At 30.2% G+C, this 13,805-nt stretch overlaps 1 protein-coding gene across 1 annotated transcript in view; it reads right to left on the bottom strand.

Moving 5' to 3' along the window:
• The window catches only part of LOC113384853 (claspin-like), an 80,354-nt gene extending 68,745 nt beyond the window's left edge, over positions 1–11,609 (bottom strand). The window contains exons 1-4 of the mRNA XM_026622620.1: positions 11,567–11,609; positions 10,122–10,319; positions 9,310–9,415; positions 7,790–7,895 (exon numbers count right to left, since the gene is read on the bottom strand). Coding sequence (XP_026478405.1) covers positions 7,790–7,895; positions 9,310–9,415; positions 10,122–10,319; positions 11,567–11,609 — 453 coding nt within the window. The remainder of the gene's footprint in view (positions 1–7,789; positions 7,896–9,309; positions 9,416–10,121; positions 10,320–11,566) is intronic.
• Between the last annotated feature and the right edge of the window lie 2,196 nt (positions 11,610–13,805).

Raw genomic sequence — 13,805 nt, 5'->3', positions numbered from 1 at the left:
GAGAGCTCCATTTTTATATATAAGTTATGTTGATTAACCCTCTTGTGTATATATTGCAGTCCAACCTGTAAATCGAATCAGTAACCCTATCAGCAGGAGTTTTTGATTTAATAGGCCCATGGCATCGTGCCTTAATGCAAATTGCTGAAACTTTCCATACCAATTTTTTTTTTTTTAAAAAAGATTAACATTCTTGATTTCGATTTTTGAGAAACTATAAATTTTTGAAAAAAAAAAAAATTTTTAGAAAAAAGACTTTTTGAGAAAAAATGTTTTCTTTATTTTGAAACATATTGGAAGTTCTGAACTTTTTTTCAAAGCAATCGTACTGCTTTAACTGCATAGAGACAAAATATCAAAGCGCGTAAGCGCCGCGTCGCCGTCTAACGTATAAACATTGATACGGACCCATAGGAATGAAAACAAAATTTATACTTATTGTTAAAATTTCTATAAAATATCTGATAATTTTATGTGCATATGTCTAATGATCATTTTTCTATCTACCTACGGGAAGTTAAAAAAAGGCAACTGAACGTGTCGTCGAAAATGAAAATTAAAAGAATATCTTCAGCGGCAAATAACTTTTTTGAAAAATAGGGAAATTGCTTAAGGGGGTTGTTCTTTTTTCGTTACAAAAAATGCAAGGTATTTGTTTTTGTTTTTTCTCGAAATGTATTTATCATAGAGACATGCGGTTTTTTTTAAACAAAAATTACAAAATCATAAAATATTACGTGATTTTTTCTTTTCTTTTTGCGCCGTCATTTTTTAACCAGGAAGCGCCAAACTCGGTCTTGCAAAAACGATCTCTTTTGCGGTGCCACAGATAAATCCGTTGCGCATCGCCCGAAACAAAAAAAAAGAAATTACGTTGAAGAAGAAGTTTGTTTCCAGTCCCCCTACCAAAATAAAAGAAAAAAAGCAAGGAAAAAAATGGCAGCTATTTAAAAAAAAGTGTCAAAAAAGGCCTTTTTTGGGACGAGAAGCTTCGCAAAATTTTTTTGCGTAATGTTATCAAGTTGTTTGAGGTAGGGGGACTCGGTATTGCAGTGGTGAACAAATTAAAAAAAAATGCAAGTCGATCCGACTTGTAGTTTTTGTTTAATTTGTGGCACCGCATTGAAAAAAGTCAATTTGAGAAAAACGTATTTAAAGTTCTTAATATAATGTACTGAATACACCATTTAATTTAATGTACTAAATACACCATGGTGTTCAAAGATGCTGACACATTAAAAAGGTCATGTGCATGAGGTATTATAATGAAAAAGAGGAATCTGGCATACAATAGCTCGCGGAGCGATAAAAAAACGCTTTCAGAGGATCATACATATAGAGATATATATATCTATAACTTCGTCAAAAAAATAGATATTGAGATGATTTTTTTTTTAAATGATTCTAAGGGTTTTATCTTTCATAATATCAAAAAATCTCAAAACCGAAACAAAGAAAAATAAAAAAAGAACAACCCCCTTAAGGAAGGTAAATAAATAACACCTTTATATTTATCTAAAGAGGACGAATTTGATTTTGAAAAAAGAATTGTTAAGGTATGAAGAACTGTTCAAATTGTTATGTAAAAACTCTAATCTCTTTTTAACTTCCAGAAGGAGAAGTTTATGTTTTCCTCAAAAAATCCGATTCGCTAATTTTATGTTTTCTCGACGTTTCTGAATCGAATGAGACCAAATTTGGAAAAAGTATGTGTGTGTGTGCGTGTGTGTGAACAGTTTATCGTAAATCGACGTTTTCTCAAAAACGGCTAGACCGATTTCAAAAATTCCGATGGATCTCGATGAGGACTATTGTTTGTCAGTTCTGTGCAACAATCGGCAAGGCCGTTTCTTTATAAATAGCAGAAATGTAAAAAGTTTTTCGTACACTTAGCCCGAAATTCTGAATCGATTTTGAGAATTCAAAAACCGTTCGAAATATATTGGTTGGGAATCGTGCTGATTAGTTCTTGGTAAAGATCGGCCGGGCCGTTTTCTTGTAATAACGTGTTAACAAAATTTTTCGTCGATTTTTATTATTATTTTTTTGATGGTATATAGCAAGGAAGCAACCCGCGGCCCGCCGGATGTTTTTCTGCGGCCCGCCAAGCGTTTCTCAACTACAGATTATTTTTCTAGATATTTTATCAAATACGACTGTAAAGGCTAATTTTGTTGTCAGTCAAGGACTGGTGAAAACTGTTGTTCGCAGAAATAGTATTTTCCGATAAAATAAATATTAATTTAAATATTAGTTTAACAATATTGCAAGAAAAATTGAGAACTTTCCGAGAACATAGCAATAACGCATTTCCATATTTAAAATGGTTAAATAAGTATGTTTTATAAATTCGCGAGGGTTAAATCACCGTAAATTTAAAGAATTAGTGAACAATTTAGAGCGTGTATATGGCGATGATTATAGAACTTTCGTCATTTTGGTAATGAAGAATAATATATTCTGCAGAATCTTGTGTTTCACTTTCCATATTTTGAAAAAGGAAATGTGAACAAATTTTTCCAAATTGTGATTCCAAATCTTCAAAGCTAGCAAGACAGGTGTTTTCTTTGCCATTTAACATCGATGTAGGTACACTTTATAAAAACCATCACAGAAAGTGATCAGCATGCAAAATAATACAGATTTAAAAAATGTATTTTTTCATTAAACATCGATTTTTTTTATAACACTCATGTCAGCTCTGAGAATTTTTTGCTTTTGAAATAAACGCAAAGACAATTACGATAAATTCTTTTTTTTGGAAGTACGTATGCGTGCGAACATACACAGATCTACAAAAGAAAAGTCGATGGAAAATAATTATTTCATTTAGAAAAATTTATTAAAAATTAAATTAAAATTAAACTAAAATTACCGATCAAAATTGAGTGTAACATATCAAAGCAGCATACATGTTGCTACTTTCCGCACTAAAAAAATTAAAATGAAGAACAATATTAAAAAAAAACGGTTGATATTGATCAGCTTATAAAAAAAGCGGTGCCAAATTGCTCATTAAAGTTTTAAAGTAAATTAGTTTTTCTGTTTAACTATTATTTATTTTCATTTTGTATTATTTATATACACTTATAATATACACTCGTAATTATATAAAATATATACTTTTTTCAAATTTGTATATTTGTTCTATTCTTGTTGCAATTAATTAATTTTGTTGCAATAATATTATTTTCGTGCTCAGTCAATGAATCTTTTTGACTTAATATTAGTTCAACCTTTTGAGTTTATGAAAAATCTCTAATTTTATTCAAAAAGAAAAAGCATGAAAGCAGCAAAAGCAAAAATTAATTTTTTCATGGGTTGTACAACCGTAACATTTTTTTTAATATTTGTTCTTTATTAATTTTTTTAATGCGGAATGGAAAACTACATATAGCTCCAAATTTCACTCTCTTATTTCATAATAGTCATTTTAGCTCGATAATCGATCAATTAACAATCCTTTTTGTGTACGTTTTTATTTGAAATTCGATCAAGATTTTTCTGAGCTTATAGAAAAGCGTAAATTTATCCGCTCTATCCGCTGCAACATTTTAAAAACAATTCTTATATATTGGCAACAAAATGGTTACCTCCGATAAAACTAACTGATTTGCAGGCTTATCCCTTGAATGCCCTGCAGAAGGGGCAATTTTAGCAATAAAAATTTTGAAATGTAGTATTAAAATCTGAAGATAAAACTGTTTTTTTAAAAAATGGATTTTTTTCAAGGTTAACATAATTCAAATATGTATGTTAGTATTTTAGCGTTGCGTTGGTTAAATTATCAATGTAATTTGTGTTAGCTGCCCCTTTCATTTATATACTATATATTTATACATTCAGAATTAGTTAGCCATTTTTTATACTAATGATTTTCTTAAAATATTTCCTGTGGCAAAACGTTTGCCGGGTCAGCTAGTATATATATATATTAAATTACGTGCGGCCCGCCATGAAGTTTTAAAATTTAAATTGGCCCGTGGGTTGAAAAGGTTGCTCGCCCTTGGTATAAGGTATATATACCATAGTCTTCTAGATCATACTAAAATATTACGGCCCTACGACTACTCGTTTAGCTTTAAAAATTCGTCAAAGTTTGCAAAAATTAGTATCGCTTTTTTGTCAATTTTGACAATTAGACCTTTGGTCGACGTTTGCTCCAAAACGCCTAAACCGATTTCAAAAATTTAAAAACCACTTAATGTATCTCGATGAGAATTATCGTTTCTCAGTTTTGTGCGATGATCGGACGAGCCGTTTCTTTGTAATTTGGAAAAAAGTGTTAAACTTTTCGTCCGCATTCAAGCTCCGAATCGATTGTAAAAAATCAAAAACTGTTCGAAAGATATTAATTTGGAATGATATTGATTAGTTTTAGGTGAAAATCTACCGAGCCGTTTTCTTGTAATTAACTGTTGAAAAAAAATTTAGGCCGATTTCCATAGAACTTTCTTTGGCGATATATATCATGGTCTTATAGAACTTACTGAAATATTACGGCCTTACGATATAAGTAGTTTAATTTTAAAAATTCATCAACGTTTGAAAATGAGTAGTTTTTTTGACGTTTGTTAAAATATAAACTAGTGGTGTTTATGGCATGGTGCCTTAAGGCAAATTGCTGAAATTTCCCGTACCGTAACGAAATGTTCGAGGAATATTAAATGTTTTCAAATAAATTATCTTATATATAAAAATGGATCGCAAAATGTGTTGGTAAGCGCATAACTCAACAACGCCTGAACCAATTTGGCCAATTCTTTTTTTAAAATGTTCATTGATGTCCAAGGATGGTTCTTACGGCGAAAAAAAATCGAATAATCGTCGGGAAACCCCTAAAAACAGCCCTTTTATTTTTTTCATGCAAACGTTTTCTAACTAAAACGTAGAATCAATTTGAGCTTTATTGCTATTATATAAAGTTCATATTAAATTGCAAGCACTCATTGTATACTGCTTCTAAACGATTATGCGGATTTTGATAAATCTTACAGAAGTTTGTTCAGGAAATTTTCTAGGATGTATTTGATTATAGTGTACTGTGATTTATGTGCAATATTGTACATATAAATAAATGGAAAAAATTGTAAAAAACGACATGTTATTGTTTGCATTGAAAACAAATGAAAACTATCTGCCAAAATTTTCAATTTACATATGAACCTAGAAAATATTGGGATATTTATAATAAATTTATGATCATGAATGAGAAAAATGAAATGTCTATATTATTATTGCCAAAAAGCAGCTGAGATGTGCCAGAATTTAAAATAATATAAAATATTGTATATGTATGGCATATTGAATGATACACAATACATATGAACAGGATATGACAAATTATTTTACTTGAAATATGAAATTAAGTATTAATCAGCGCCGGTCCTACTTTTAATGCGATGTATGACTAATCTTTCCACAATATTTTTAAAATTCGTAAAATTTTTACTTTATAACAACAAATGGGAAAGTAAAGATGAATTCGGCCCTCACGATATCGATTAGGAGAATTTTAAGATGCAATTTTGGATATCTTAAATAATCAAAAATTAAATTAATTTAATCCAAGATGAAATGTCAGTATTATGTAGTGGTTATGGTTATGTTATACTATTTAAAAGACTTCAATTTCCAATATAGTGTGGAAATTAAGACTCATCATTTTATTTAAGCAGCTCTACATTTAACATCGCTCATATTGTAAATGTATATACATTTTTGCGCAAAAAGTAAATTAAAAAAAATTATTTTTAGGTAAACGGTAAATATTTGTATATTATATTAAAAAATTGTAGACATGGGTACAGGACAACGTCTGTCGGGTCATCTAGTTATAAATAAATACTGTGACATTTATAAGAATTATATAAACTGAATTGAAAAGTTAAAAATATTTGTTTAAAGTATATTAGAACTTAAGTCAAAATTACAATTAAAATCAGAATTATTTTCTATATACAAAAAAAATTTTTTTTTCCAAAATCAATTATTTTGTTAAAACAAGCAGAAAGATCTATGAATAATTCAAATCGGACGCTTAGTTCTCTCAAAAACTGCAATTTTTGCACATTTAGCTCTGTATATCCGAAACCGCTGGACCTGCCCTTGCCAAAAACTAATAACCTCCTAACGATTGCAAATTGAATGTTTTTTGGATCATTCAAACCGGATGCTCCGATTTCTCAAAAACTCGATTTCTATTTTCTGCACTCTTTGCTCTGTATCTCCAAAACGGCTGGACCTGCCTATGCCAAAAACTAATCAGCACATCTCCCTATCAATAGGAATCGAATGTTTTTTGAACCATTCAAATCGGTTGATCCGTGCGCCCGAAAACGTGGACGAAAAATTGTATCCATACATACATGCACATACACACACACACACATCCTTTCTTTCTGAGGTATGCCAAAATGTTCAGAAACCTTCAAAACGTCGAGAAATGTAAAAATTTTCAATTTCGATTTTTGGACGATTGCAATAACTTACCCTACGGGAAGTTAATTAGATGATTTACTTAGTATAACAATAACATACTTATTCATTAAAGTCCTACGGAAAATGGTTCAATTATAAAAAATAAAATTATAAAAGTACTCCGAGTTAACGTGTTTGTTCGTTTTCAAATATGTGTAATAAATCCACTCGAAATACTTTTAATCACTCATAAATTAATTTATTTTTTATTGATTAAGTCGATAATTTACACATTTCAGGAAGTTCATGTAACTTGCCTCAAGGCAAAATACCAATACCAATTAGTTATTAACTAAATATGACGAAACTGAAATATTATTCAGAACAGAACGAATTAAAGTTAGGTTTTTTCCCAAAAAATGTCCTTACTTAACAAAATGGCTCTGTCTATTAAAGAAATAATAACTTAACTTTTGATAGATCGAGAATGATAGGAAAAACTAGTGGGGTGGGTGGCATCGTGCCTTAAGGCAAATTGCTGGAACTTCCCGTACCGTAACGAAATGTTCGAGGAATATTGAATGTTTTCAAATAGATTATTATAAATATTGTAACATTGTCTAATATTTATAAGAATTATATAAACTGAATTGCAGAGTTGAAATTATTTGTTTAAAGTATAGTAGTAGTCTGAATTGCAGAGTTGTTTAAAGTAGAACTATAGTCAGAATTAAAAATAAAATCTGAATTATTTTCGATATACAAAAAAAAAAAAAAAAAAAAGGAACAAATTTTTTTTTACAAAATCAATTATTTTGTTAAGACAAGCAGAAAGTTCTTTGAATCAATTGAATCAGACGCTTAGTTCTCTCAAAAACTGCCATTTTTTGTACATTTAGCTCTGTATCTCCGAAATGGCTGGGCCTGCCTTTGCGAAAAACTAATAACCCCTTCTCCCAATCATTACTAATTGAATGTTTTTTAGATCATTCAAATCGGATGCTCCGTTCTCTCAAAAACTCGATTTCTATTTTCTGCACTCTTTGCTCCTCATCTCCGTAACTGCTGGACCTGCCTTTGCCAAAAACTAATCAGCACATCTCCTTATCAATAGGAATCGAATGTTTTTTAAACCATTCAAATCGGTTGATCCGTACGCCCGAAAACGTGGGCGAAAATTTGTATCCATACATAGATACACACACACACACACACACACCGATTTTCGGCCCATTACAATAACTTACCCTACGGGAAGTTAATAATTTAAATATCACTTTGACCAAGATGGCTTTTGGAACTAGTCAGTGAAGATGACCTTATTGTTTCTGATAATTTTTAAGTATAGGAAACTAATAGAGTTACTAACCTCAAGTTTACAAGTGAACTGCATATGCTTATTAAACGAATTAAAGGAATTTAAAGTGTGTGATAAATAATCCTTATCTAAACACAAGAGAATGTAATCAACATATCTATAGCAAAAATAAGGTTAAATGGGAAGATTTGTCAAAATAAAGTTTTCTAAAATTTGTAATAATCAGCCACAGGAGGACTAATACTAGAACCCATGGGCAAACCAAAAATCTGCGAAAAAAAATTATTTAAAATGAAATTTAAAATAGTTTTAAACCAAATCAAGATGTGTGTGGTTGGATGTCATTCCAAGTGACTGCCTGTAAAGCAAGATCCCAAGGAATATTATGATGACATCAAAAGTGGCAAAAGAAAAGTTGGTGGGGATTTTAAAATTGTTTAAAATTTTAGCTAAATTAAAAGAATTGGAAACGAAACTTTTGAAAGGATACTTTTAATATATTCTGAGAGTTTGCTTAAATAAGAATTTATGTCAGAAACGATAGGTCTAAAGGGCAAATTTGATTTGTGAACCTTAGAAAGACAGTAAAGTTTTGGGAAGCTAGGATGGAAAACTGTAAGAGAAAAACCTAAAGATTTGGAGATTTGTTTGTTAGAAACAAAATTACTGATAAGTTTGTGTGTTTTTCTATTCAGTAAATCATAAGTTATTGAAATATAATCAGACCTGTCAATCACAACTGTAAGGTTTTTTTTATCAGCTTTAGTGACTAAAATATCAGGGTTATCATTCAACATTTAAGAGAATAAAACTTCTATTTTAATCTTTTTTTAATTCGACGATTGGGCTGCAAAATACTTCAAAGATATATATTATATAATATATATATATATATTTGATATACTTATTTTAAAACACAAGTGTCTCCACGCATAACTCGCAACAAACACGAGCAACGTACGACAATGACAAGTGGTATGTATGACTCACACGACATTGTTTAAACACATCATGTGTTTTAAAATTCGTTATTACGTCTACCTTTTTCTGTTCTTTTTCAAATTGTTTTTGTTTTCCTACAGAAGTGACATGTATGATTGTTATGTTTGTTGTGATAGTAATATGTGTTTTATCCTGATCTGGTATGTATAATCTAATTTGTCTAATTGTTATATTTTTAATTCTAAAACTTTTCCTTATATTGTAAATTTCTTTTAGCTGAATGATGAGACACATCTAGTCTCAAAACGTATGAAATTTTAAAATAAACATTTCTACATTCGACACTTTGAATGTTTTATTCAATTCATTATGTATCAGCGTCTAACAAAAAAATCCTGAAGATATATAAATATATATAGAATCACTCAAAAGTTTCAGTACTATACTAATAATTGAGTAAAAATATAAACTTCATAGCAATTTTTTTTTAAGTGGGCATGTGTGTACAACCTCTATAAATATATGGTAATTCAATGTGCAAGTGTTAAATACTCTCGGCTGACCTTATCTTTTCTGACAACTCACTCTATGTGACGTATGAAATAATTAAGATAAAAAATGATATAAACCTTTTCGGTGTTGTTTTTTCCACTTCTGATTCAATTTCATCTTCTGAAGAACTTAGTTCTAATTCCAATTCATCTTCATTCTCATGTAATTTATCATCCAGAATGTCTATAAAAAAAAAAAACAAATAGTATGTATTAGAAATTTAGCATATTTTAACAGGTGAACAACAATTAACAAAAAGTGAATGATTATCTATACACTCATAGAATAGAAAATACTCATACAATTGTAAGATGGTATAAAATATATAGTAATGTGCCAACTCAAATCAAGTGATTCGAATCATTCAAATCAAACCTGATACAAATCACATTTTACTTGATTCGAATTAACTCACATTATGCCGAAAAAAAAACAAAATATATGAGCATAAAATTTAATAAATATAAAAAAAACAATAAATTACGAGATCAATAGAACCAACATTACAAATATGTATTATTTTATATGCTTGAGTTTTATATGATTATCTATTGTTGCAAATTAATTTGCAAATATATTTTAACTCAAAATTAAATAATTTTTTTAAATTTGTTTACAATCTATACTTTGTAGAGTATATTGACTAAACTCAATCATTCTTATTGTAAATTTTAATCACATCTATTAAATAAATATATCAATGGGTTTTTGTCTCAGCTTATATTTATCCATATATAGGCTTTATTCGAGTTGATTCAAATCAGATTTTGTTGATCCAGAATAAAATACCTTGCAATCAATTACAATTATTAGATTAAAGCCATGTTCAAAGTTTTTCCAAAATAATGGATTGTTGTGGTATTTATAACTTTAATAAACTTAAGCTAACCTGATTCATAGCCTGTCTTTTCTACTTTCTGTTGTTTTAGTCGTTTATTAAATTCTTCTGAACGTCTTTGAGCCATACGAAATTGCAATTCATTTCGAAGCTTTTGGAGGGCTAAACCTGGCACTAAATTCGTTTTGTTTGCTTCCATTTCATCAGGATTCACAACAACTATGCCATCAGCTTTGTCTTCAGTTGCACCTCTTTTTTTAACAATAAACAGTTTTTCATTATAAATAGAATAGAAAATTGGCAGTGCAAATATTAAAATCTAAGTGATTTGTAAATTACTCTAAACCAAACGAGACCAAATTTGGAATGTGTGAACCGATTTTGACCTTTCGTCGACGTTTTCTCAAAAATGGCCTGGCCGATTTCAAAAATTTAAAAGCCAACTACGTACATGATATATGTAATCGTACCAGTATTTTCACAAAATAATTTATTAAGTTTATTAAAAAAAAGTTAAGAACTTTTATAAAACAATAAATAAACGCAATAAACTCAACATGCTGTATTACACAAATGTTCTTTGTAAATAGTACTTCCATATTTCTTACAAAACAATAAAAAATGTGTGCAAAGGATATGCAAGAAGTACCACACTTGGTATTTTTTTTTTGAAGAATCATTTTTTATTATGTCTTCAACCAGTTTACATATAATACATATATTGCACACTATGTGTGATTTTTTAAATTAGTATTTTGTAAAATACTAATTTAAATAATGAAGTGTTTAATTACAAGTTTAATGTTTATATTACATAGTGTAGTGACTGTAGTGCATTACCATATCCTGATGAATAATCCATGGTTATTGAATTTTCTGTTTTAACACTAAGATTAACAAATTATGAGTACTTTTTACTCTTTATAATTTTTTACAACTCAATTGTTTTAGTTTTAAATTCCCCGTAGGGTAAGTTATTTTAATCGTCAAAAAATCTAAATCTGAATTTTTTGCATATCTTCACGTTTTGAAGGTTTCTGAACATTTTGGCATACCTTAGAAAAAATGGTTATGTGTGTGTGTTTTGGGTGCCCGCAATTTTTCTTCGACGTTTTCGATCGCATGGATTGACCGTGAAAAGTGAAATTAATCCACAAAAGTAATCACAATATAAATATTTTTTAATTGTATCCACATATGGGGGTACGTTAAGTGATATTATAGTTTCCATTTATGAAAACACTTCAAGAAAATAATAATATGTCAAGTTCAAACTGCGAATTCGATGAAGGCCAATTAAAGAACAAAATCCAATCTACCACAATGTCAACTAATTTGAATACAGAGGAAACCAAAATACAATGGAAGAAAACAATATTCCTTGGCAAATAGCATCAAAATCGAAAAAACACAAGATCCTAGAACTCCCATAAAACTAAGGAATAGATTCAGTGTATTGGAAAACACGTCGAATGAACCCGAAAAAACTGTCAAACCTTCGCCGATCTTTGTTTCAAGCGTTTCCAATATTAACGACATGTTCAACGACATAAAAAAGTGTTAAACAAAAAACAATATTACTATAAATGCATGCTTGATAATTCAATTAAAATCCAGTGTTCAAATTCTGACTCATATAGACATCTAGTGAAGCTACTAATAACCATGAAAGCCGAGTTTCACAGATATATCCACCATTCAACACCCATCGAAGAAATCAAATCAGAACTGCTCAAATCAGGACACGTAGTAAGAAACATAACTAATATTAAAAGTAAATTTGATAAGGAATCACTTAACGTGTTCTACATTGACTTAGAACCAGCTGATAATAACTAGTATGTATTTAACATAACTAAATTTAAAAACTCAATTATAAAAATTGAACCACCTAGAATTCACAAACGAATAGTACAATGCGGTCGTTGCCAACAAGCCAATGCGGTCATTTGCCCCCCAGCCAAATGTACCTTATGTGATCAAGACCATGTTTCGAGTTACAAAGGTTGTCCCGTATATCAAAATTTATACGCTCAGAAGTATAAACAAAAGGTCCATTTTAGTAAACAAACCGAAATGCGGTTTACTCAAATCCGACTTACACTCAACATGCTACCGAAACAAATAAAAAACAAACATTTCCTACAATTGGCAATCGTTCAAATCTTAACAAGGCATCCTACGCCGATGCCACTAAAAATAATCGTTCCTTTCAAAACTCATCACCAGATTCTTCCACTCCAATAAATGAATTCTTAACCGCGTTCAAAATTATGTTCCAACAAATGTACCAACGAAATTCAGCTATTCTAAATATGCTAGCCATTTTAGTAAACAACTTAAATAATGGTAGAAGCAATTAAAATATGTCAATGGAACGCAAACGGCGTCATTCAACGTAAATACGAACTGGAAATATTTCTGAAACTCAATCTAGTCGATATTCTACTAATTTCCGAAACTCAGTTCCATGAAAAATCATATGTCAACATACACAATTACGTAACGTATTCTGCAAATCACCCAGATGGGAAATGTCATGAAGGAGCAGCAATCCTTATAAAAAAACAATATTAAACACCACGCCCTGCCCACTGTTCAATCAGAGACTATGCAAGCTTAATTAATCTCAGTGCAAACCAAACATTATAGTATAACACTAGCACTATTTACTGCCCGCCAAGACATAAAATTTTATCCGCTGATTATACTTCATTTTTCAACAGTTTAGGCAATAAATTCATTGTCGGAGGCGATTTTAACTGCAAACACACATCATTGGGATCTAGACTAACCACTGCCAAAGAAAAAGAACTACTAACATCAATAAATCAAATAAATGCTTCACATATAACTACTAGTGAACCAACATACTGGCCAACCGTTGTTAACATAATTCCAGATTAGCTTGATTTCTTCATAGTAAAAGGTATTCCAACTTCGCAATTCATTATTGAACATTTGATTTATCTTCCGACCATTCCCTAATTCTTTTTTCAAGTCCGATTCCTGTTTATCGTCATTGCAGCTTGTTCTATAAATTTACTGACTGGAACAAATACAGAAACATTATGAATACAAAAATTAAGCTAATTCAATGCCCCAAACTCGCTGATAAAATTGACAGTCAAGTTTTGTTTTTGAATAAAACTTTCATTGATGCATGCGTTGAAGCAACACCAAGTAATCCACCACAAAAAGATAATCAAGTAATACCATCCGACATAAAAAGATTAATAGCTGCAAAGAGGAAGGCCAGGCGGAGATGGCAACAAACTCATTGGCCGGAGAACAAAAGTAGTTTTAACCAAATTAGCAATAAATTAAAGAAAATTATCGCCATTTGAAATAAGTCAAAATCGCCTCTCAAGGTTTGCTCTCAGAACCACATAACTTGGGTAAAAAGTGACGCTGAAAAGTGCAAAGCATTTGTAGAATACTTGATTGAAGTTTTCAAAAAACAAAACTTGTCAGCCGATATTGAAATATTGAATAACCTTCAAGGAAATCACCAAACACCTGCCATAAGACCTTTTAACCGAAGTGAAATCAAAAACAAAATCTAAATTATCAAATTAAAATCAGCCCCCGGTAACAATCAAGTCTCTCCTAAAATGCTAAAAGAACTTCCACCAAAATGTTTCTTAATTATCACAACCATTTTCAACTCCATTCTTCAATTTAACTACTGGCCATCTGTTTGAAAGAATACAAAAATCATAATGATTCCAAACC

This window comes from Ctenocephalides felis, unplaced genomic scaffold (genome assembly GCF_003426905.1).
Source record: "Ctenocephalides felis isolate EL2017-DRISC unplaced genomic scaffold, ASM342690v1 CF-g0.4_SCAFFOLD_03571, whole genome shotgun sequence".
Lineage (NCBI taxonomy): Eukaryota > Metazoa > Arthropoda > Insecta > Siphonaptera > Pulicidae > Ctenocephalides > Ctenocephalides felis.
This window is presented reverse-complemented; position numbering and strand designations above follow the sequence as displayed.